The 26,476-nt window shown below is 37.0% G+C and overlaps 2 protein-coding genes and 1 pseudogene across 3 annotated transcripts in view; all 3 read left to right on the top strand.

Annotated features, from left to right (window-relative positions):
• LOC102150917 (zinc finger protein 248) overlaps positions 1 to 20,755 on the top strand; it is a 91,748-nt gene extending 70,993 nt beyond the window's left edge. The window contains exons 7-10 of one of the 2 annotated variants that reach the window (XR_011423652.1): positions 6,476 to 6,595; positions 7,162 to 7,257; positions 9,633 to 9,720; positions 20,109 to 20,755. The gene's annotated coding sequence lies outside the window, so the exon portion shown is untranslated. The remainder of the gene's footprint in view (positions 1 to 6,475; positions 6,596 to 7,161; positions 7,258 to 9,632; positions 9,721 to 20,108) is intronic. The other variant, XR_011423651.1, reaches the window with a different exon arrangement.
• ZNF487 (zinc finger protein 487) lies at positions 6,569 to 23,066 on the top strand. The gene is given in 3 exon segments (XM_070239245.1): positions 6,569 to 6,599; positions 7,162 to 7,257; positions 22,310 to 23,066. Coding segments are annotated over 3 exon segments (786 nt in total). The 3' UTR covers positions 22,969 to 23,066.
• LOC100055185 (zinc finger protein 33B-like) lies at positions 22,969 to 24,353 on the top strand (annotated as a pseudogene).
• Positions 24,354 to 26,476: the final 2,123 nt, after the last annotated feature.

Genomic DNA, 26,476 nt, shown 5'->3' with positions numbered 1-26,476 from the left:
TCTCTTTCTGTTAGTTCGTTATTAGATTATTGAAATGTGACTGATATTTTTTGTAAGTTGATTTTGTACCCTGCAGCTTTGCTGTAGTTGTTGATTATTATAGTTTTCCGATGGACTTTTTAGGGTTTTCTCTATATAATATCATGTCATCTGCAAATTGTGACAGTTTCACTTCTTCCTTTCCCATTTGAATCACTTTTATTTCTTTTTCTTGCCTGATTGCTCTGGCTAGGATTTCCAATACTATGTTAGATAAGAGTGGTGAAAGTGGGCATCCTTGTCTGGTTCCTGTTTTTAGAGGGATAGCTTTCAAGTTCTCTCCATTGAGAATGATATTAGCTGTGGGTTTGTCATATGGTCTTTATTATGTTGGGGTACTTTCCTTCTGTACCCATTTTATTCAGAGTTCTTTTTTTTTTGTCATAAATGATGCTGTATCTTGTCAAATGCCTTCCTTGCATCTATTGAGATGATCATGTGATTTTTATTCTACATTTTGTTAATGTGGTGTATCACATTGATTGATTTGTGGATGATGAACCATCCCTGCATCCCTGGAATAAATCCCACTTGATCATGCTGTATGATCCTTTTAATGTATTGTATTTGATTTGCTAGTATTTTATTGAGGATTTTTCCATCAGTGATATTGGCCTGTAATTTTCTTTTTTTGTGTTGTCCTTGTCTGGTTTTGGTATCAGGGTGATGTTGGTTTTGTAGAATGAGTTAGGAAGCTTCCCCTCCTCTTCAGTCATTTGGAAGAGTTTGAGAAGGATAGGTATTAAGACTTCTTTGAATGTTTGGTAGAATTCACCAGGGAAGTCATCTGGTCCTGGACTTTTATTTTTTGATTACTGTTTTGATCTCCTTGCTGGTGATTGGTCTATTCACATTCTCTATTTCTTCTTGATTCAGTTTTGGGAGGTTGGATGAGTTGAAGAATTTTCCATTTCTTCTAGATTGTCCCATTTGTTGGTATATAGTTTTTCATAGTATTCTTTTATAATGCTTTGTATTTCTGTGGTATCTGTTTTAATTTCTCCCCTTTCAGTTTATTTATTTGAGCCATCTCTTTTTTTCTTAGTGAGTCTGCCTAAGGGTTTGTCAATTTTTATTTATCTTTTCAAAGAACCGGCTCTTAGTTTCATTAATCCTTTCTACTGTTTTTTTTTTGTTTGTTTCAGTTTCATTAATTTCTGCTCTAGCTTTTACTATTTCCCTCCTTCTGCCAACTTTGAGTTTTGTTTGTCCTTTTCCAATTGAGTTATGTATAGTTTAAGATTGCTTATATGAGATTTTTCTTGTTTGTTAAGGTGGGCTTGTATTGCTATGAATTTCCCTCTTAGGACTGCTTTTGATTTTTGGGTGCTTGTCATTTTCCTTCTGCTCTGCAATATTAATATATTTCCTCATAGTATTTGATGGCACAGATTTGTGCCTTCGCATAGTGATAGTATTGGTTGCAGATTCCACCTGATGCCACTGGGGGCTGCTGGTCAGGAGCTGTGTATTCTGAGCCTGCTACAATCCCTGGCTTCTGTAGCTGCTACTTTTTGAACATTTGTGGGGTGCTCTTGCTGGCTGGCTGAGCTGAACCAGTGGGCAGGGGGAGGGGTGCTTTCTTTTGTGTGCATGATCCTGGGGACCTTCTCTCTCTGCCCTTGCTATCTGCTGTTCTGGGGTGCTGAGTTGATGAAGACACCCCTGCAATACTTAGCCTCCTCTTTGTGGGGTTTTCCCACCAGCTGTGAGGGAACTTGGAGAGCGAATGCATTCCTGCTAAGGGCCAACCTTCCCCCCTCTTTTCTCATAGCCGTGTGCCTGGGATCCTGCACTCTGGGTTGCTGTTGGGGAAGGAGAGGAGTTCCCCTTGCCTCCTTCCACTTCTTCCCAGGGAGTCCAGACATATGGACTTCAGACCTTCAGACATATGGCTCTGTGGGTCTCTCAGGTGTCTTTTGTATTGTGTGATTGTCCTTTCTTAGTGTATGAATGTCTTTTTTCTTGTATCTTAGTGGGGAGAGTCTAAGGGAAGAGCTCACTCCACCATCAGGCAGATGTCACTCCCTGTAGGTTGCTAGTTTTATTTTTACCTTTCAGATAATTTTTTTTTTCATTTTTATGGCCTGTTTTTCTTCCTGGCTCCTGTGCAGAGTTCCCTCACATCCGGTACTTGTACTTTTACCTCCTCAGTTTCTTTCACCTCCTCAGTTTCTTTCCTTGGGAGCCATCTGATTCACTACTGGTTTCAGTTACCACCAAAATGCCAGTGACTCCCCTGTCCTCACCTTCATCTTGGGCTTCTCTCCTGAGATTCAGGACCACACATCTAGTTGCTTACTGGAGATCTCTGTCTACCTGTTCTGCAGACACTTCAAGTACAACTTGTCCAAGACCTTATGTAACTCTTGTTTCTTCCCAACCTCTTTCTCATGCTTCCCAGTCTTTGCAAATAGCACCTGCATTTACTAGGTTGCTCGTAAAGATACCCTGGGAGGCAGTTTCCTCAGTTTTCTTTTTGTGCCGTGGATGTGGGACCAAAATCTCTTAATGTGTTATTTTGTAGGATCAGTTCTTTCCAGGAATTAGCGGCCATTTTTTTGTAAGGAGCCAGACAGCAAATATTTTAGGCTTTGTGGGCCAAGAGATAAAATCAAGAGTATTATGTAGGTGCTTATTGAACAAGAGAGTGAATAAATTTCCACCAATTTTTTTGTTGATCAAATTCAAAATGGTATAATGATTGAGTGTTGTGTTTTGTAATGCGGGTCTAGTAATGAGAAAAATGAAATTCTTTTGGGGTGGATAACATTTTGCTTAATTGAGAATCTTTGTTAGTTTTTCCAAATATCATCAAAATCTATTGCAAATCTTCATCTGTTAATGTCAAACTGTAATGAGCTTTTACATATTTCATCCTTGGAAATGTTTTCATGCAGATAGGTACTGTCAATTACTGATATCAGTCCACAATATATGATTTTAATTTATCAGCATATTCCTCATTTGTAAGCCATTTGTAGAAGTCTTTCAAATTCTTCTCTTGACATTTGCCTTATAGCTTGTCATTATGTTGCAGATTAATCACTTCCAACTGGAGGTTAGGTGGAATCTCTTTAACTGGGCAGTTAAATGGATTTTGAAATATGGAAATATCATATGATTTGCATTGAGGTCCACAAAATGCCACTGAAAATGTAGTTTGAGCTCAGAAAATATATCCACTGCAAATTGGTTAGTGGAGATCCCAATTCTTGCTTAAACTTTTGACAGCATTGAATGTGCTGCTTGACATTAGTTGTGATTCTAATAATATCAGTTATTGAAATGACTCTCATATTATAAAATTTGTGCAAGTGCCATTCTACTCTGTAATTTTGGGTTGAATTTGTTAAGAGACATTATTATATTTTCAGGAAGAGCTAATTTCCAAACCTGTTCAGTATTTGGTATAATAGATGTTAAGGGATATTCTCATTCAGAAACAATTCAGTTTCAGCCTTGAGCTCAAAGAATCACAAAATTTTATCATTGCTAAGCCATTGCAATACTGTGTGGAAAGGCAAGTGAAGAGATTCAACTTCTAGTTCTGACTGTAATTCATGGAAGTGACCATGGTTATGTCTGTGAGAGCGAATGAAGTTTACCATTGCCATTGCTGGTTCAATTATCAATCATGATAGATTCAAAATTTTTCTGTAAAGTGCTTATTGATGAGTAGTACAGTGAATCACCATAGGCTTTAGACAGCTTACCTTTTCATAGTCTTTATAAATTTGTCCCACTAAGGCTTTTTCTGCTGTACGTATGTTTACATTATCATCAGTTGTAACACATCCTAGCAGATTCCACTTCAGTTGGTACTGAATTAGTGTTTTCTCAACCTGTTTGAGAATATTCTCTCCTGTATTTCCACAGAGACTGGTTATTGGAATGAATTCTCTAGTTACTTCAAACTTAATATTGACATTCTGAAGAAACAATAACAACTGAACAGTATTGTTAACATCTTTTGACTCATCAAGAGCAAGGAAAACAACTTGATCATTTGCCTTATTTTTTAATTAACTATTGATATTGCTTCCAGTGTCCTCAATTCTGTGAGCAACTCTTCTCATCAAGAGGCTAATAGTCATAAACAGGTTTATTTTCTCTGGACACATTTCTTTAGCTATTTTTATCAAATAAGATTTAATTAACTCACCATTAGTAAGTGGTTTCCTTGCTTGACTATGAAATGAGACACTCAGAAATGCAACCTTATTTTCATTTTTAATTTTTGTGAAGAAATTCTGCTGTGATGAGATATTCTGTTTTAAATGATCACATTTTTCAGACTAGTACTTTCCCGTGAGTTGGAAATACAGTTGTTGAATGCTTACTCTGGTAATGTCAACCTATATGGTGTTCTTTTTAGCACAGCTATGACATCATTCCATAATAAACACAATGCTTTGCCATCTAATTTGACAAGAAAATACTACATACTCTACTGTTCCTTAAAAATGTGACATTCAAAGTCCACTTTTCATTGCAATGAAAAAAGAAAGAAATACAATTGAGAAACTGGGAAACAGTCACAAAATATATTTAACAAAAAAGAAGAAAAGAAACCGAATTTTGATCTAGGCCTTTGAATTCCTATCTCACAAAACGTTAAAGCCAGATTAAAAAAAATAAAGTATATTAAATAAGTTGGTTGGTCTCAACAATATACATATTTTTTTAAGATTTTATTTTTTTCCTTTTTCTCCCCAAAGCCCCCTGGTACATTGTTGTATATTCTTCGTTGTGGGTCCTTCTAGTTGTGGCATGTGGGACGCTGCCTCAGCGTGGTCTGATGAGCAGAGCCATGTCCGCACGCAGGATTTGAACCAACGAAACACTGGGCCGCCTGCAGCGGAGCGCGCGAACCCAACCACTCGGCCACGGGGCCAGCCCCGGTCTCAACAATATTTTTAAGATGAGAGAGAACATAAAGGTCTTCTGAATCTTTAATAAATAAAATATTTTAATGTTTTAAAAACAAACAAAAAAACAAAGTCCACTTTTCTTGTTTTGACACAATGTACACTGGTAATAATAAAAGTAAAATAAAATGACTTAATATGGCGGCCAGGCACTCAAAATGCCGTGAAGTTATAAGTGCATCCCTGTGATGTGTAGTGTGCCAAGCAGCAATGCACAGCAGTGAGAGTGCCACATACAGTCTCTTGCAAGTACTCAACTCTGCCTGTTTCTGTGGTGTGAAAGTAGCTGTAGACAATACATAATCAAATCAGCATGGTTGTAGTCTAATAAAATTTTATGCACACTGAAATTGGAATTGTATATAATTTTCATGTGTCACAAAATGTTCCTTTGCTTTTTCCCCCCAACCGTTTAAAAATGTAAAACCTATTCTTAGTTTGCAGGCTGTGAAAAATGGGGCTGGACATTTTTGGCTTATGAGTCATAGTTTGCCAACTCCTGCCCACTCTTACCACCTGAGTATAGGTTCTTCTCTCCCTCTGGTCTTTGCCCTCTGTTTCCTCTTAAGCCATTCTCCACTCTTGTTTAAATCATTGCTTCTGAAATGCAAGTCTGGATGTAGAAGTACAGTGCTTAGTTTACCTTTCCACTAGCTCCTCGTTATCCACAGTTGTGATCCAGAAGTGGAATGGAGGTATATACCTTAGGGAGCACTTAGGGAAAATCAGCATATCAGAAGAAAATACTAGCATATCTATTTACATATATTTGTATTAAAAAACAGGAAATTTCCTAGTACAGGTATGTAACTTATGATAAAATATTTTGAGGACCTCTGGGCAATAGGAATTAGTACCAAATTACTTATAATCTTGCTCCTGATTTTGCTTATGGATCTTTATTTTAATACTGCTCAAATCCTTCCACCAACAAACTATGCTATTTGTAGTTGCATTAACTTGCATAGAGTTTTCAATGCCTCCAGGCCTTTGCTTTGTTGGACCCATAACCATAAGAACACATGATTGATTTGTAAGGACTCAAAGTTTTACTTCGCTAAGGTATCCCAATCTCATTTATAAATAGAACTTAATACCTCTCTTCCTGTGCAACCACTATCTTCTAGATAATTCTAGCATTTGTTCTGTAACACTTTATTGCAGGTATACATTTTTTGAATATGTCCCTGAATCATGATGAGCTCCCTGAAAGCAGGATTTTTAAAAATTCACTTTTATATCCCCAGAATGTGAGACAGTTCCAGGCACAGTGGGGAACCTCAGTTTGTTTTTTCATGAATCAAGAAATTAATATGTGGTTAGGGTACTTCTGTGATTTTTTGTTTTCCCACAACATGTAATGCCAAATAAAGTATAGAGTAGATGTGCTGTGTGATATTTTCTCTTCATCTATCAACAGTGAACACGACAAGGTGTTAGATCCCAAACATACTGCATGTTGTCTAGTTCTGGACTGTAAATTGAACACAAATGTGCTATTACAGGGGTCTGTGTCATTCAAGGATGTGACTGTGGCCTTCACCCAGGAGGAGTGGCAGCACCTGGACCCTGCTCAGAGGACCTTGTACAGGGACGTGATGGAGAACTACAGCCACCTCGTCTCGGTGGGTAGGGTTTGTGTTTTATATAATTCCAAATAGCATTTTTTTTAAATTGCTGATTACATGATCCTTTTTAGAGTTTAATGATTTTTAGAGTTGAAATGTAGGGTTCAAAGGTGACCCCTGGGCTCTAGGTATAAGGTGATTGATCCCTTTTGGTTGCTAGAGAAAACAATTTTCTCCCTCTTCCCAGTGAAAAGTTTAAATGGTGCTTTTGTTTACAGTTTTTTTTTTTTTTTTTTAAGATTGGCACCCGAGCTAACATCTGTTGTCAATCTTCTTGTTTTTCCTTCCTCTTTCCAAAGCTCCCCAGTACACAGTTGTATATTCTAGTTGTAGTCCTTCTGATTCTGCTTTGTGGGATGCTATCTCAGCATGGCTTGATGAGCCGTGCTGGGTCTGCGCCCAGGATCCCAACTGGTGAAACCCCGGGCCACCAAAGCGGATCACGTGAACTTAACCACTCGGCCACAGGGCCAGCCCCTGTTGTACAGCTTCCTACCTTTCTCCTTTAGAGGCCCTGAAACCCATGAGCCTGGCCCATGTCCTGTGTCATTTCCTGTTTACAGGATATTGCATTACCAAGCCAGAGGTGGTCTTCAAGTTGGAGCAAGGAGAGGAGCCATGGGTATTAGAGGATGAGTCCTCAAGCCAAAGTCCCCCTGGTGAGTGAAGTGAGTACCTAAACAGCCGCAAGGCAAGAGACGTTGGAATCCAGTCACGTCAGGGGTTGGCCCTTTTGAGATTTTCTTTTAGGAATTTGTTTTTTAGAGACACCACTTCTTAAGTTGGCTGAGAGTATACACACTTGCAGGTAATGATCTCATAGCTGAATGTTTTTGGTTTTTTGCTTGAATTTTTTAAGCAGATTTACCATTTTTAGTGCTTACAAAAATCCAATTCTTGCCTATCTAATTTTAGATCTTTTTAAAATTTATTCCCTCCATATTCTTTTAATTGTGTATCATTTTAGTTGTGTACCATTTATCCATTCATTAAACATTAAATTATTTATTAATTTATATCTAGTTATGTCTATCAGCTGGAAATAGACCTGTGGACAATATTATGATCCTGTTGTTACGGAGTCTGTGTTTTTATTTTGGAGGAAAGTAAAATATGGTGTATTATTTTAGCAAATGTTTTACTCTCCTACACAACTACACAACACACACAACATAACTACAGTGTCAGTAGATATTTAAAAGTTTATATGAGACTATTATGAACAACTTCATGCTGATAAATTTGAAAAATTTAGAGTGGAAAAATTCCTAGAAAACTAGAATTTGCCAAAACAGAAAAAAAGCAATACGAAGCCCTAATAATTTCAAAACCATTATAGGAATTGAGTCAGTTCTTAAAATCTTTCCAGAAAGAATACAAATTACAAGATTGTTTTTTAGGCAGGTTCTAAGCAATTTTAAAGAATCAGATCATTTTAATATCCTACAATTACTTTCAGAGATTAGAATAAGAGAAGAAGCACTCCCAAGAATTTACTATGAAACTGGTATAACATCAACACAAAAATCTTACAAGATAAAAGCAAGAATGGATAATTCCAAAATTAGGAATCCTAAACAAAGTATCATTAATAAAAAGTAAATCCATGTCGTCTTAATAGATGAAGAATATAACTGATAAAAATCAACACCCATTTTTGATATGATAGAAGGAAACTTCTTCAGGCTTCAAAGGGAACGGACAGGAGCCTGTGTCGGGTATCATTCCCCTTCAAACTGGAGGAAAATCAGATTTCCACTCTCATCATTGTATTTAATATTGTTCTAAGGACCCTAACCATAATAATCAGACAAAACGTGAAATTAATAAAAGTTACAAACATTGGAAAACCAAACGTATTTACAGATGCTATGGTTGTCCTATTGAAAAAAGGATTCTGCTGACAAATGATTAAAAATAATGCGAGTATATAGCAAGGTGGATGAATATAAGATCATTGTATACAATCTATTACGTTTCTGAGTGGTAATAATCTTTAGAAAATATAATTGAAAGAATTTAAACCATTTACAATAGCAAGACCTTTAATGCGGAAGATAAGAAAAATGTATTGAAAGACGTTAAAGGAAATCTAAATATGGAGATAGGGAACATTCAATAATAGCAAGTTGTCAAGCCCTCCTTAAAGTTACCTGTAGATTCAATGCATTCCAATCCAAGTCCCCACCATTTTAGTTTATTTTTTTGAGATTTGACTTGGTTGGTTGTTGTTTTTAGCACTTAATCTCATAATTCTAAAATTAGGTATGGAATAACAAGAATAAGAAAAAGAAACAGGAAGGGGAACTAGGTCTCCTAGATGTTAAAATTTATTGTAATGCATCTGCAATTAAGACTAAATTTTTTTTTATTGAAGCAAAATTCATATAACATAAAATTTTTACAGTTTTAACCATTTTAAAGTGTATCATTGAATGACTTCTAGTACGTTCAAAGTGTTGTTTAATCATCACTACTATGTATCTCTGGAATATTTTCATCACCCCAAAAGAAACCCCATACTCATTAAGTAATCCTTGTTCTCTCTATGGGTTTGCTTGTGCTGGACATTTCACATACAGAGAATCATACAATATGTGGTCCTTTTATGTCTGGTTTCTTTCACTTAGAGTAATGTTTTCAAGTTTTATTCATGCTGTAGCTTCTATCAGTACTTCCTTTTTATGGCTTAATAACATTCAATTGTATGAATATACCACATTTTGTTTATCCATTCAAAAGTTAATAGACATTTGGGTTGTTTCCACTTTTTGGCTGTTATCAATAATGCTGCTGCTATGAATATCAATGTACAAGTTTTTGGTTGAACACCTGTCTTCCGTTCTCTTACATATATATTTAGGAGTGGACTTACTGGGTAATATGGAAATTTTATGTTTACTTGTTAGAGGAACAAGTACCAAACTGTTTTCTGTAGTGGCTACACCATTTTACATTCCTTCTTCTAATGTATGAGGGTTCCACTTTCGACACATCCTCGCAGCACTTGTAATTTTCTGTTTTTTCATTACAGTTGTCTCATGGTATATCTGGAGGATTGGTTCCAGGAACCACCATGGATACCAATATCTGCGGATGCTCAAGTTCCTTATATAAAATAGGTAGTGCAATGAATACAGTTGGACTCTGTGTCCGCAGGTTTCGCATCTGTGGATTCAGCCAACCATGAATTGCACCAATCTGCACTTGGTTGAATACATGGATGGCAAAACCTGTGGATAAAAAGAGCCAACTGCATAGCCATTCTAGTGGGTGTGAAGTTATATCACATTATGGTTTTGGTGTGCATTTCCTTAATGACTAATGATGTTTAGTATCTTTTATGTGCTTATTGGCATTAGTATATCTTGTTTGGAGAAGTGTCTAATCAAGTCCTTTGCCTATTTTTCAATTGGGTTATTTGTCTTTTTGTTATTGAGTTGTAAGTTCTCTTTGTATATTCTGAATCCTAGACTATCAGATATATTATTTGTAAATATTGTTCCCATTTTTTGCATTATGTTTTCACTTTTCAGATAGTGTCTTTTGATGCATAAAAGCTTTTAATTTTTATGAAATCCAACTTAGCTGTTTTCTCTTGTTGCTTTTGCTTTTGGTGTAAATTTAAGAATCCATTGCTAAGTCCAAGGTCTTAAAGATTTACACGTATGTTTTCTTCTAAGAGTTTTATAATTTTAACTTTTATATCTAGATCTTTGATCCATTTTGAGTTAATTTTTGTATTTGATATAAGGGAGAGATCTAGCTTCATTCTTTTGTGTGTGGATATCCAGTTATCCCACTACCATTTGTTGAAGAGATTGTTCTTTCCCCATTGAATGATCTTGGCACCATTTTTGAAGATTGATTGACCATGGATGTGTGGGCTTATTTCTTGTCTCCTAGATGTTAAAATTTATTGTAATGCTCTATTCCATTGATCTATATATCTATCCTTATACCAGTACAATGCTGTTTTAATTAATGTAGCTTTATAGTAAGTTTTGCAATTGAGAAGTATGAGTACTCCAACTTTGTTCTTATTTTTTATTTATTTGTTTTTTTATTGCAGTAACATTGGCTTACAACTATATAAATTTTCAGGTGTACATCATTATATTTCAATTTCTGTGTAGATTACATCATGTTCACCACCCAAGGACTAATTACCATCCATCACCATATGCATGTGCCTAATCACCTCTTTTGCCCTCCTCCCTCCCCACTTCCTCTCTGGTAGCCACCAATCCAATGTCTGTGTCTATGTGTTTGTTTGTTGTTATTTTTATTTTTTATTTATGAGTGAGATTGTACATTATTTGATTTTCTCCCTCTGACTTAATTTGCTTAGCATAAAACACTCACGATCCATTCATGTTGTCACAAACGGCCAGATTTCATCTTTTTTTATGGTTGAATAGTATTCCTCTGTGTATATATACCACATCTTCTTTATCCATTTGTACCTTGATGGGCACCTAGGTTGCTTCCAAGTCTTGGCTATTGTGAATAATACTGCAGTGAACATAGGAGTCCATATGTCTTTATGCATTCATATTTTCATGTTCTTTGTGTAAATACCCAGCAGTGGAATAGCTGGATCATATGGTAGTTCTATTATTAATTTTTTGAGGAATCTCCATACTGTTTTCCATAGTGGCTGTACCAGTTTGCACTCCCACTAGCAGTGTATGAGAGTTGCCTTCTCTCCACATCCTCTCCAACACTTATTTCCTGTCTTGTTAATTATAGCCATTCTTACTGGCATGAGGTGATATCTCATTGTAGTTTTGATTTGCATTTCCTCGATAGTTAGTGGTGCTGAACATCTTTTCATGTGTCTCTGTATATCTTCTTTGGAGAAACATCTGTTGAGATCTTTTGCCTATTTTTTAAATTGGATTGTTAGTATTTTTGTTGTTGAAATATATGAGTTCTTTATATATTTTGGATATTAACCCTGTATCAGATATATGGTTTGCAAATATCTTCTCCCAATTGTTATGTTGTCTTTTCATTTTGTTGATGGTTTCCTTTACTGTGCAGAAGTTTTTTAGTTTGATGTAGTCCTATTTGTTTATTTTTTCTATTGTTTCCCTTACCCAGTCAGACAAGGTACTTGAAAATATGCTGCTAAGAGCAATGTTGAAGAGCGTACTGCCTGTGTTTCCTTCTAGAAATTTCATGGTTTCAGGTCTTACATTCAAGATTTTAATCCATTTTGAGTTAATTTTTGTGTATGGTGTAAGATAATGATCTACTTTCATTCTTTGGCACCTGGCTGTCCAGTTTTCCCAACACCATTTATTGAAGAGACTTCCCTTTCTCCATTTTATGTTCTTGGCTCCCTTGTTGAAAATTAGCTGTCCATAGATGTGTGGGTTTATTTCTGGACTCTCGATTCTGTTCCATGGATCTGTGTGTCTTGTTTTTCTGCCAGTACCTTGCTGTTTTCATTACTATAGCTTTGTGGTATATTTTGAAATCAGGATGTGTGATACCTCCAGCTTTGTTACTTTTTCTCAGGATTCCTTTGGCTATTTGGGGTCTTTTGTTATTCCATATAAATTTTAGAATTCTTTGTTCTATTTCTGTGAAAAATGTCCTTGGAACTTTGATAAGGATTGCATTGAATCTGTAGATTTCTTTAGGACGTATGGATGCTTTAACTATGTTAAGTCTTCCAATTCAAGAGCACAGAGTATCTTTCCATTTCTTTGCGTCTTCAATTTCTTTCTACAGTGTTTTATAGTTTTCATTGTACAGCGCTTTCACCTCTTTGGTTAAGTTTATTCCTAGGTATTTTATTCTTTTTGTTGTAATTGTAAATGGGATTGTATTCTTAGTTTCTCTTTCTGTTATTTCATTGTTAAGTGTATGCAAACACAACTGATTTTTGTATGTTGAATTTGTATCCCTCAACATTACCATATTCATTTATTTTTTATAAGAGTTTTTCAGTGGATTCTTTAGGGTTTTCTGTGTATAAAATCATGTCATCTGAAAATAGTGACAGTTTCACTTCTTCCTTTCCAATTTGGAACCCTTTTATTTCTTTTTCTTGACTGATTGCTCTGGCTAAGACTTCCAGTACTATGTCAAATAAGAGTGGTGAAAGTGGGCATCCTGGTCTTGTTCCTGTTCTTAGTGGGATAGCTTTCAGTTTTCTCCATTGAGAATGATATTAGCTGTGGGTTTGTCATAAATCGCCTTTATTATGTTGAGGTATTTTCCTTCTATACCAATTTTTTTCAGAGTTTTATCATAAATGGATGCTGTATCTTGTCAAATGCTTTCTCTGCATCTATTGAGATGATCATGTGATTTTTATTCTTCATTTTGTTAATGTTGTGCATCGTGTTAATTGATTTGTGGATGTTGAACCATGCCTGCATCCCTGGAATAAATCCCACTTGATCATGTTGTATGATCTTTTTAATGTATTGTTGTATTCGATTTGCTAGTTTCTTTTATTTGAGGAAGATTAGCCTTGGGCTAACATCCACCACCAATTCTCCTCTTTTTTGCTGAGGAGGATTGGCCCTGAGCTAATATCCTTGCCCATCTTCCTCTACTTTATATGTGGGATGCCTGCTACAGCATGGCTTGTAAAGTGGTGCGTAGGTCTGCGCCCAGGATCCGAACTGGTCAACACCGGGCCGCTGAAGTGGAGTGCATGAACTTAACTGCTACACCACCAGGCTGGCCCCATGATTTGCTAGTATTTTGTTGAGGATTTTTGCATCAATGTTCGTCACTGATATTGGCCTGCAATTTTCCTTTTTTGTGTTGTCCTGTCTGGTTTTTGTATCAGGGTGATATTGGGCTCATAGAATGTGTTAGGAAGCTTCCCCTCCTCTTCAATTTTTTGGGAGAGTTGAGAAGGATAGACAGTATTGTCTTTGAATGTTTGGTAAAATTCATCAGGGATGCTTTCTGGCCTTGGACTTTTATTTTTGGGGAGGTTTTTGATTACTGTTTTGATCTCCTTACTGATGATTGGTCTATTAAAATTCTCTATTTCTTCTTGATTCAGTTTTGGAAGGTTGTATGATTCTAAGAATTTATCCATTTCTTCTAGATTATCCAATTTGTTGGTGTGTAACTTTTTATAGTATTCTCTTATAATCTTTTGTATTTATGAGGTGTCCATTGTAATTTCTCCTCTTTCATTTACAATTTTATTTATTTGAGCCTCGTCTCTTTTTTTCATGGTGAGTCTAGCTAAAGGTTTGTCTATTTCGTTTATCTTTTCAAAGAACCAGCTCTTTGTTTCATTGATTTTTTTCTATTGTTTTGTCAGCCTCTATTTCATTTATTTCTGCTCTGATTTTTATTATTTCCTTCCTTCTACTGACTTTGGGCTTTGTTTATTCTTCTTTTTCTGCTTCCTTTAGTTGCACTGTTAGATTGTTGATTTGAGATTTTTTTGTTTGTTGAGGTAGGCCTGAATTGCTATAGACTTCCCTCTTAGAACTGCTTTTGCTGTATCCCATACATTTTGGCATGTTATATTTTCATTTTCATTTTTCTCCAGGTACTTTTTGATTTCTTGTTTGATTTCTTCATTGACCTAATCGTTGTTCAGTAGCATTTTGTTTAATCTCCATGTATTTGTTGCTTTTCCAATTTTCTTCCTGTAGTTGATTTCTAGTTTCATATCTTAGTGGTCAGAAAAGATGCTTGGTATTATTTCAGTCTTCTTAAATTTATTGAGACTTGTTTTGTGGCCTAATATGTGATCTATCCTGGAGAACATTCCATGTGCTTTTGAAAAGATTATGTATTCTGTGGTTTTGGATGGAATATTCTGTCTGTATCTACTGAGTCCATCTGGTACATCTGGTCTAATGTATCATTTAAGGCCATTGTTTCCTTATTGATCTTCTCTTTGGACGATCTATCCATTGGTGTAAGTGGAGTGTTAAAGTACCCTACTGTTATTGTGTTACTGTCTATTTCTCCTTTTACATCTGTTAATAATTGCTTTATATATTTAGGTGATCTTCTGTTGGGTTCATAGATATTTACAAGCATTATATGCTCTTGTTGGATTGTTGTGTTTATCATTATCTAGTGCCATTCTTTGTCTCTTGTTACAGTTTTTGTTTTAAAGTCTATTTCATCTAAGTATTGCTATCCCACCTTTCTCTTCTTTGCCGTTTGCATGGAATATCTTTTTCCATCCTTTCACTTTCAGTTTTTGAGTGTCTTTAGGTCTGAAGTGTGTTTCTTGTATGCAGCATATGTTTGGGTTTTACTTTTTTATCCAATTGGCTAACCTATCCCTTTTGATTTGAGCATATAGTCCATTGACATTTAAAGTGGCTATTGATAAGAATGTACTTATTGCCATTTTGTTACTTTTTTTCTGGGTGTTTTAGTAGTTCTTCTCTGTTCCTTTCTTCTCTTGCTGACTCCCCTTGTGGTTTGATGGCTTTCTTTAGTATTATGTTTGAGTTCCTTTGCTTAATTCTTTCTGTATTTATTATAGGTTTCTGGTTTGTGATTACCATGAGGTTCATATATAACAACCCAAGTATATAGGAATCTATATTAAGTTGATGGTCTCTGGTCTCTTCAGTTTGACCTTTTTCTAAAAGCTTTACTCTTTCACTCGTCTCCTCCAACATTTTATGTTTTTGATATCATATCTAATCTCTTTTTTTGTGCATGTGTATCCATCACCCTCTTATCATGGCAATAGATCGTTTTAGTACTTTTGTCTTTTGACCTTCATATTAGCTTTGTAAGTGGTTGATCTGCTACCTTTACTCTATATTTGCCTTTTGCAGTGATTTTATTTTATTTATTTATTTTTTGGAGAATTTTCTTATTCCTATTTGTGGTCGTCTCTTTCCCACTTAAATAAGTCCCTTTACCCTTTCTTGTAAGGCTGGTTTCTTGGTGACAAACTCCTTTAACTTTTGCTTGTCTGGGAAACTCTTTCTACTTCCATTCTGAATGATAACCTTGTTGGTTAGATTATTCTTGGTTGTAGGCTTTTTCCTTTCAGCACTTTAAATATATCATGCCACTCCCTTCTACCCAGTGAAATTTCTGCTGAGAAGTCAGCTGATAGCCTTATGGGGTTTCCTTTGTATGTAACTTGTTGCCTTCCTCTTGCAGCTTTTAGGATTCTCTCTTATCTTTAATTCTTGACATTTGAATTATATTGTGTCTTGGTGTGGGCCTCTTTGGGTTGATCTTATTTGTTGCTCTCTGTGTTTCCAGTACCTGGATGTCTGTTTCCTTCCTTAGGTTAGGAAAGTTTTCAGCTGTTATTTCTTCAAATAGATTCTCTGCCCCTTTGTCTCTCTCTTCTCCTTCTGGAACGCCTATAATATGGATGTTAGTGCATTTGATGTTGTCCCAGAAGTCCCTTAGACTCTCCTCCTTCTTTTTAATTATTTTTCCTTTGTCTGTTCAGCTGGGGTGATTTCCTCTAATCTTTTGTCCAGCTCACTGACCCATTCTTCTGTATCATCCACTCTGCTATTGAGTCCCTCTAGTAAATTTTTCATTTCCAGTATTGTATTCTTCATTTATGATTGGTTCTTTTTTATATTTTCCAATTTTTTGTTGAAGTTCTCACTGAGTTCATCCATTTTTCTCCCAAGATCAGTGAGCATCCTTATGACCATTAGTTTGCACTCTTTATCAAGTAGATTGTTTATCTCAGTTTCGTTTAGTTTTTTTTTCTGTGGTTTTGTCCTGTTCCCTTACTTGGAATGTATTCCTTTGTCTCCTCACCTTGCCTCTTTTTCTGTGCTTATATCTCTATGTTAGGAAGATCAGCTACATCTGATCTTGGAGAGGTGGCCTTATGTAAGAGATGCCTTATGAGGCCCAACAGTGGCTTCCCTCTTGTCACCAGTTCCAAATGTCCAAGGAGTGTCCCCTGTGTGAGCTACATGTGTCCATCTGTTATGGCAAGGTTCTTGCTGCAGGTGCCTGGGGAGGCTAGCCTGTCCCCCTGGCCGGCTGATTGTAATGCTCAGGTTTGTGTGGCTGCTATGGTCTCTTCAGCTGTTTTATTGGGCATGGGGAACCCCAGCACAGTTGACTGCAAGGTCTAATAACACATTCCTGTTCCACTTTTTCTATTAAGTGACTAGGCCCCCAGCATGACTGGTTGCTAGGCTCAGGGGCTTAAATTGCTATAGGCCTCCTGCCTGCAAGGCTCTTGTCAGCTCTCTCAGGATTGCAGCTCAGTGGGACTGGTCCCAGGCATGGGAGCACACAATTGTTTCAGGCTTTGGAAGGTGAGGCCAATCTCCTATGTGGCTCTTTGAGAAGCACTAATCTGCTGTAGCTGACAAGCCCCACTACCCAGAGGTCTACACACCCCATCAATGCAGGCCTGCCCCTTGTGCATGCCCTGCCCCACAGAGGTGGACCCACTCTTCTGGCTGCAGAGGTTCCAGGCACCCAGCCTATGCTGGCCCACAAGTTGCCCGAGAGCTTGCTGCTGGGTGGGGCCAATCCCTAGTGCAGGCTGCCTGCCCTGGCTGAGCTGGATTAGATTGATGCTCTAGTGGGTGGGGCAGACCCCTGCACTAACAGGCCGGGGGAAGAACTCCAATAGCATCTGGCAGTGTCTGTGTCAGTGCACCTGTACTAGGTCACAACAATGGCTGCTGCCAATGTTTCAGTCCCTGGGGAGGTGGTCCCAGCCTTGGGGGTGTGTGTCTCACCTCTCACTGAGATGCACCCAGAGCCTATCAGGTGACTTTCTTTTCACCAAAGGACTGTGCACCTTTCTTTCTGGTGATTTTAGGTTGCTTTCCAAAATGGGTAAATTTGTGTACGGGCCCTTTAATTGAGGCTTCTCCTCCCCCCCGCCCCATGTCTGATAGTTTTTCTTGGGGTATTCCCTGTTGTTGTTAATAGCCAGCAAAGCAGGATATTATGACACTTGTCTTGGTTGTGCTGAGTCCAAAAGCTGCTTGTTGTGGTAACACTCCCCCACTCAGATGCCTCTCTCCTCCAGGGAAAGCTTCATACCTTAAGATTGCTCCTGGTTGGCCATGAAGCATTGTGGCTAGGAGGTGGCTTTTTTCTCCCCAGAAAGGAATTTCTGCCTCTTCTACCTCAGTCAGCATTGTCCCTTGTTGTGGTTTTGTTTTTTAACCCAGTTTTCAGATCTCTCAGGGGAAATTGTTTCAAGAGTAGTTGTAAATTTATTGTGTCCATGGGAGGAGGTGAGTTCAGAGTCTGCCTATGCCGCCATCTTGACACCAGCCTCTTATTTTTCAATACTATTTTAGTTCTTCTGGGTCCATTACAATTCCATGTGAATCTTAGGATCAGCTTGTTCATTTCTGCAAAAAAGGCATTTGGCATTTTGATAAGGATGGCATTGAATCTGCAGATCACTTTGAAGGATTTTTAACAATTTAATTTTAACAATATTAAGTCTTCCAATCCACGAACACAGGATATCTTTCCATTTATGTAGATATTTAATTTCTTTCAACAATGTTTTGTAGTTTCTAGTATACAAGTCTTACACCATCTTGGTTAAATTTACTCCTAAGTATCTTACTTGTTTGATGCTATTGTAAATGGAATTCTTAATTTAACTTTTGGATTGTTTGTTGCTGGTATATAGAAAGACAACTGATTTTTGTTTGTTAATCTTGTGTGTATCCTGCAACTTAGCTGAATTTATTAGCTCTAATAGTGTTTATTTTGGATTCTTTAGGATTTTCTATATATAAGATCATGTCATCTGCAAATAGAGATAGTTTTACTTTTTCCTTCCTATCTGAATGCCTTTGTTTTTTTGAAGATTTTATTTTTCCTTTTTCTCCTCAAAGCTTCCTGGTACATAGTTGTTTATTGTTAGCTGTGGGCCCTTCTAATTGTGGCATGTGGGATGCTGCCTCAGCATGGCTTGATGAGTGGTGCCAGGTCTGCACTCAGGATCCGAACCAGTGAAACCCTGGGCTGCCAAAGCAGAGTGTGCGAATTTAACCACTCGGCCATGGGGCTGGCCCCCTGAATGTCTTTTATTATTATTTTTTTCTTGTGAAATTGCCCTGGCTAAAACTTCCAGTCCAATGTCTAATAGAAGTGGTGAGAGCAGACAGTTTTGTCTTGTTCCCGAGATAAGGAGAAAAGCTTTCAGTCTTTTGCCATTAAGTATGATGTTGACTGTGGATTTTTCCTAGATATTCTTTACCATGTTGAGGAAGTTCCCTTCTTTTCCCAGTTTGTTGATTATTTTTATCAGGAAAGGACATTGGACTTTGTCAAATACTTTTTCTGTATCAGTTAAGATGATCGTAGGGTTTTTTCACCCTTATTCTATTAATACAACATATTACATTGATTGACTTTTTGTAAACATTGAAGCACCTTTTTAATTCCTTAGAGAAATCCGACTTAGTCATGATATATAAATCTTACTGTTGAATTGGGTTTGTTAGTATTTTGTTGAGGATTTTGCATCTATATTTATAGGGGGTATTGGTGTGTAGTTTTCCTGTGATGTCTTTGTGTGACTTTAATGTCAGAGTATTGCTAACCTATTATAATGAGTTAGGAAGTATTCTTTTTGGTTTTTTGGAAGAGTTTGAGAAGGATATGTGTTAGTTCTTCTTTATTTGTTTGGCCTAATTTACCAGTGAAGTTATCTGGTACTAGGCTAACGTTTGTTGGATTTTTTTGCCTACTGATTCAATATCTTTTGTTTTTGAGGAAGATTAGCCCTCAGCTAACTGCTGCCAATCCTCTTCTTTTTGTTGAAGAAGACTGGCCCTGAGCTAACATCCATGCCCATCTTCCTCTACTTTATATGTGGGACACCTACCAGAGCATGACTTACCAAGTGGTGCCATGTTCGCACCCAGGATCCAAACTGGTGAACCCTGGGCCACTGAAATGGAACATGCACACTTAACAGCTGCACCACTGGGCTGGCCCCTGATTCAATATCTTATAATGGGTCTTTTCCTATTTTCTATTTCTTCTTGAGTCAGTTTAGTAGTTTGTTTCTTTCTAGGAATTTTGAAAATTTTATTTAGGTTATGTAATTTGTTGGTACACAGTTATTCATAGTGTTTACTTATAATGTCCCCACTTTCGTTTCTGATTTTAGAGATTTGGGTCTTTTTTTCTTGGTCAGTCTAGCTAGTGGTTTGTCAATTTTGTTGATCTATTCAAAGAACCACCTTTGGTTTCATTGATTCTTTCCATTGTTTTTTATTCTCAATTTCATTTATCTCTGCTCTATTTTTTTGTTATTTCCTTCCTTCTGCCTGCTTTGGGTTTAGTTTGCTCTTCCTTTTCTAAATGCTTAAGGTGTTTGTTTATTTGAGATCTTTTTAAAATTTTTACAGCTATAAATTTTACAGCTATAAAGGTCTTTACAGCTATAAATTTCCCTGTTGATTACTGCTTTTGCTGCCTCCCATAAGTTTTGGTATGTTGTGTTTTCATTTTCATTTGTCTTAGGTACAGACATACCTCATTTTATTGTGCTTCGCTTTGTTATGCTTCACAGATACTGAATTTTTTACAAGACCCTCCACCAGCAAAGGGATTATGACTTGCTTGAAGGCTCAGATGATGGCTAGCATTTTTAATCAATAAAGTATTTTTAAATTAAGGTATGTGCATTGTTTCTTATACATAATGCTATTGTACATTTAATAGGCCACGTTATAATGTAAACAAAACTTTTATATGGACTTGGAAACCAAAACATTTGTGACTCACTTTATTGCGATATTAACTTTATTGTGGAAGTCCAGAACCAAACCCGCAATATCTCTGAGGTATGCCTGTATTTTTAAATTTCCCTTTTGACTTCTTTCACCTGTCGGTTGTATAAGTGTGTTGTTTAATTTCCACATGTTTGTAAATTTCCCAGCTTTCATTCTTTCTTTGTTTTCTAGCTTCATTCCATTGTGGTTGGGGAAGATACTTTGTGTTATTCGATCTTTTTAAACTTTTTGAGAATTGTTTTATGGCCTAACATGGTTTATCCTGGAGGATGTTCCATGTGCACTTGAAAAGAATATATGTTCTACTATTGTTGGTTGGAGTGTTCTGTATATGTCTATTAGATTTACTTGGTTTATAATATTGTTCAAGTTCTCTGTTTCCTTATTGATCTTCATAATAAAAAGACACAGTTGATTCTTGTTATTCACAGTAGTTGTGTTCCATAAAGTTGACACAAACACTGAACTGGTGAATACTGAACTGTTATTCCTAGGAGAAATACAGGGTTAGGTTCCTGTGAGCCTCTGCCCACAATATTTTCATCAAGTGATCAATACACAATCTTGTTTTATGTGTGTTTCTGTTTAAGGACACCTTATTTAATATATATTGTTGATTCCTTAACATTGAGCTCACCACCGACAGCACTATAACTCATGCCTGAATGAAGCATGTATAACAAACCTATTTTCCCTGTAAGACATATCACAGCCTAGTTGGCAGTTCAGTCCTACACTAGGGGGCCCATTTTAAAGAGTAAAATTTCCAACAGAAAACACAAAACTATGAAAAATGTGGCACTAAATATACCGCAAAAAGGGAACTTGTTTACAGTATGAAAACTGAAACAAGAAGGCAGAGCATTGCCTTGTTTGACTTCAGCTGGGAACATGCGTGTCAGGCGACTCAGATTTTTCAGTGTGCTGCGTGTCTGTGAATGATCATGAAGGCACTGTGAGTATTGACTTTGGGGTCATACATAAATTTTAGCAAGTTAGGCAAACTTTCAATTACAGAATCCGTGAATAATGAGGACTGATTGTATAAAGAATAATAAAGATCTAAGACTAGGTTGAAAGCTATAATCTTTAAAGTTCACGTAAGAGAAACCAGAAATGCTAGAATATATACATATTTAGACAAAGTAAAGGATTAGTGACATGTGAGGGGCAAGACTGTTTATGAGATAAGCATATTGGCATATAGAAATAGGAAAACTTTATAATTTGATGGCTATGGAAGGTTCATTAGTGAACAACTCTAGTAGAAGGAAATGAAGATACAGCAGCAGAATAGAACTGAGCACCTCATCTTGTTTGGCCTAAACGCATGCTTTCTTTGGATGTTGGATTTACATGTGAATCTGAGCTAGAATGAGAATTACAGTCCACACAATAGGAATTTTCTTTTGAAGAGAAAATTATTGCTCTTTAGAATTTTAATTTGATGTTGGTAATGCACTTTTCTTTTAAGGAACAGAAAAGAGTGGTGGGAGATTGGAAGCATGTATAGTGTGAAGATTCTACAGTAGGAGATAAGGACAAAGATATTTATTTGCCTCTTCTAAACCTAATTTTATCTCTGATATTGCCCCTCTAAACTGTTAGCTACTGATTTTTCTTTTGACTCTACGTACTATTCGTTGCTTTGTTGTGTTTCCTCCTTCATGCCTCAAGCATTCATTCAAATAGTACCTTGTTTGTTATATTTTGTGTTCAGTTCACTTTCTCCATCAGATTTTGAAGGTCACATTTCTAAAGTGCCAAATTACTATGTTTTTATTGGCGGATTACTCTTTTCTTTTCCACTACTGCAGTTATTTGTTTTGTCCAATCCTAAGGGAGTGGGAGAAGTATGCCCTCAGGATTATTTTAGATCATAAGACTGGGCTATGCTAGGACATTTTTACATTATGTCACATTCCCAGATGAAATATATTAACATTTATAAGGCTTGATAAATTATTCTCATTTCTAGAATTCTGGGAAGTTGATGACCTCATGCAGAAGAACCAGGAAAACCAAGACCAGCATTTGTGGAAAGTTGATTTTGTCAATGATAAAACACTGACTAAGGAGAGAAATAGTGTATTAGGAAAAATATTTAATGTGGACACAAACCCTATTCCAATGAGAAAAGTACCTAATAAATATGACTCATGTGTAATGAATTTGAATTAGATTTCAGAATTAATTATAAGTAATAGAAATTCCTTTGTAAGGAAGCTTGATGAATTTAATGCACAGAGGAAATTGCTCCTCTGTACAAAGTATGAGCATTCTCATGCCAGAGAGAAACCTTTTAAATATGATAGAAATGGGAAAGCTGTCAGTCAAAATGAGGACCTATTTCAACATCAGGATATTCAAACTCAGAAGCAATATTTTGAATATAATGAATGTGGGAAAGCCTTCCGTGAGGAGGAAGACTTCATTACCCATAAGAGAGCATGCTCATGGGAGAAGTCCTGTGAATATAATGAACATGCGAGAAGCTTTTATGATGATTCAAACCTTCTTGTCCATCAAACTCTCACACAGAAGAATCACTGTGAATTTAATGACTGTGGGAAGTGGTCTCTTGGTGAGAAGTCAACTGTAAATAAACACCATAGAGTTGTCATAGGGAAGAAATAGTATGAGTGTGGGAATAATTTTGGCAACAAGCCACTCTCCACTAACACTGAGAGAACTCACAAAGGACAAACAACCTTTGAGTTTAATGAGGGAGGGAAAGTATTCAAGAAACCAAATCTCTCTCAACATCGGCAAACACACACGGAAAAGAAAACTTCTGAAAATAGTCAGTATGGGAAATCTTTTTGGCCTGTGTCAGTTCTTCCTAAACATCAGCAAACATGCATAGGAGAAAAACTCTATGAATGTAGTGAATGTGGAAAAACCCTCAGCCACAAGTCATCTCTCAAAGTACATAATAAGATACACAGGGGGAGAAACCTTATGAATGTACTGATTGTGGGGAAACTTTCACAAATAGGTCAGGCCTCACAGTTCATCAGAGGATACACACAGGGCAGAAACCCTATGAATGCATTGAATGTAGAAAAACCTTTAGATATAGGTCATGCCTCACAGGACATCAGAGAACACACAAAAGGGAGAAACCCTATGAATGTAATGAATGTGGAAAAACTTTTCTCTACAATTCATTCCTCATGGTACATCAAAGGATACACACAGGTATAAGACCCTATGAATGCAATGAATGTGGGAAAACATTCTCCAAAAAGCCAAGCTTCATTTATCATCAGAGAACTCATACTGGGGAGAAACCCTATGAATGTAATGAATGTGGGAAATCCTTCTCTGTGAAGTCAAAACTTAGTGTTCATTAGAGAACTCAAATGGGGGAAAACCAATGAGTGTAGTGAATGTGGAAAAACCTTCTTCCAGAAGTCATCTCTCATAGTACATCAGAGAATACACACAGGGGAGAAACCTTATGAATGTAATGAATGTGGGAGAAGTTTTTCCCAGAAGTCATCCCTTACTGTACATCAGAAATCACACAAAGAGGAGAAACCATTTGAGTGTATTCAATGCAGGAAAACATTTTATCAGAAATCACCTCTCACTAAACATCAAAGAACTCACAGAGGGGAGAAACTTCATAAATATAAGAATGCAGTAAGACTTTCTATCACAAGTCATCCCTTACAGTACATCAGAGAACTCACACAGGGGAGAAACCCTACAAATGTAATAAATGTGGGGAAACCTTCTACCCTAGGTCATCTCTCACAGCACATCAGAAAACACATACAAGGCAGAAATCCTGTGAATCTACAAATGTGGGAAAACCTTTTATCAGAATTGAGAGTTCACTAATCAAAGCAATTACACAGAGAAGAAATCCTCGTCGGTATCCTGAAAGTCCAGAAGCCTTTTCTTATTGACTTACTCGGTTTATATCAGAAATAGTGAAGGGGAGAAACTTAATAAATATGGGAAATCTTTTACCCAGAAATAAAGTGACATCTCACTGAACAGCAGATATTTGATAAGTTGGAACATCTTATGAATATTTTGAATAAGTTGTAGCTTTCAAAATAATTTATTCTTGATCATATATCAGAGGTTTTAGTTTACTGGAAATATACCAATTTGGAAATTGAGAATAAAAAACTTCCTGTAGAAATATTATATGAAAACTCTTGTTTCTGATATGATACTAAAATTGCTATTGAAAATATTCAGTTATAGACCTATTCATTGTGTGGTAGGAATCTAACTTTGAAAAAGCACAATTAAGTTGAATAATCACAAGTACTGCATTAAACACAAATGTGAAGAGTTACTGAATTATACTTTATAAGAAAAATATTGCATGTGTTGGTTTGCTTATTGGAACCCATCATAATCCTAGGTAAAATATACTCTTAGCTTAATAATTATTATGATGTATTTAAAGTTTCCCATACTTAATATTTGTGTCTTTTTCAGCCATAAGAACAAAATATGCATTTTAAACAAATATCTGTGGAATGTAAACTGATGTGCTCATATCTTTCTTGCTACTCTCTTAGCATATATACGTAAGTATGGTCACTGCTACTAAACTAACCTCGCAATAAAGAATCCAGACAGTGTGTTTGTAAATTTTTCACCTAATTCAGAATCAGCTAAGTGGAGTAATAAACTGTGCAACATTTAAGTGAAAAATTATTTAAAGGACTTTCACTTCCATTCGTGAACATCTGCAGGACTTGCTGTCTCACTGTAAACAACTGGAAAACTGGGCAAGATACATGAAATAACTAGAAAACTGGAAAAACATGAAACATCTGTTCTTAGCTTCTGGATATTAGAGGTTGTGCATCCATGTTTCCTGAGATAAAGGAAGCAAATATTATCATCCCTACCGTTGTTCCAGCTACTGTCAGGAGGAAATTCCCAGACCATGCATGGCATAGGTAGGGATAACTCCAAACATACTTTTACTCAATGAAGAAGACATATTTCAGAATTCAGCCAGCCCTGGGGGTCTAGTGGTTAAGATTCGGTACTCTCACTGCCATGGCCTGGGTTCATTTCCTGGTTAGGGAATCACATCACCCATCTGTTGCTTGTCACACTATGGTGGCTGTGTGTTGCTGTGATGCTGAAAGCTATGCCACTGGTGTTTCAGATACCAGCAGGGTCACCCATGGTGGACAGGCTTCAGCAGAGCTTCCAGACTAGACAGACTAGGAAGAAAGACCTGGCCACTCTCTTCCCAAAAAATTTGGTCATGAAAACCCTATGAATAGCAGTTGAGCATTGTCTTACATAGCACCAGAAGGTGAGAAGATGATTCAGAAAGACTGAGCAGGGTTCCACTCTGCTGTACACAGCGTCACCAGGAGTCAGAATCGACTCCATGGCACTAACAAAAACAAAATTTCAGAGTTCAGGGAGATCAAGGCAGCTCTACTGTGTGGAATAGAATGCTGGAGAGGGGGCTAGCGGAGAGAGCTTGAGTAATCTGAGTACTAGCCTGGACATGCAGATGGTGAGGCTCTGAGGCTCAGCAAAAATCAACTGCTGACAAAGTAACAGTTTTGGAGGGACTCTAAGACAATTCCCAGAGCTCAATACAGAGGTGGGAATTCTTCCACTTCCTACTAGCCAAGACCCCTCTTCCTTCAGATCCTAAGATCACAGTCTGTTCCCTTTTGGTATGGTTTTTGAAGACCTCATGGGTATGTTGGCAGTGGATAAGAGTTGGGGATGTTTGTGGTGCTACATTAGTCTTCTTGGGCTGCTATAACAAAATGCCACAGCCTGGGTGGCTTAAATAAAGACATTTATTTTCTTAGAGTTCTGGAGGCTAAAGTCCATGATCAAGGTGCTGGCAGATTCCATATCTGGTGAGGGCTCTATTTCTTCATATGACCTTTCCTCAGTGTGTGCACTTGGGGGGGAGAGAGAGTGAGCTCTCTGCTGTCTCTTCTTATAAGGGCACTTGTCCTATCAGACCAGGGTCCCACCCTTATGACCTCATTTAACCTTACTTACTTACTTAGAGGCCCTATTTCCAAATACAGCCACACTGGGGGGTCAGGGCATCCGCATATGAGTTTAAGAGGGCCTACAAACATTCAGTTCATAACATTCTGCTCCTGGTTCCTCAAAATTCATGTCT

Source organism: Equus caballus, chromosome 1 (genome assembly GCF_041296265.1).
Source record: "Equus caballus isolate H_3958 breed thoroughbred chromosome 1, TB-T2T, whole genome shotgun sequence".
Classification (NCBI taxonomy): Eukaryota; Metazoa; Chordata; class Mammalia; order Perissodactyla; family Equidae; genus Equus; species Equus caballus.
Note: the sequence above shows the minus strand (reverse complement) of the source record. Positions and strands in the feature narration are given on the sequence as shown.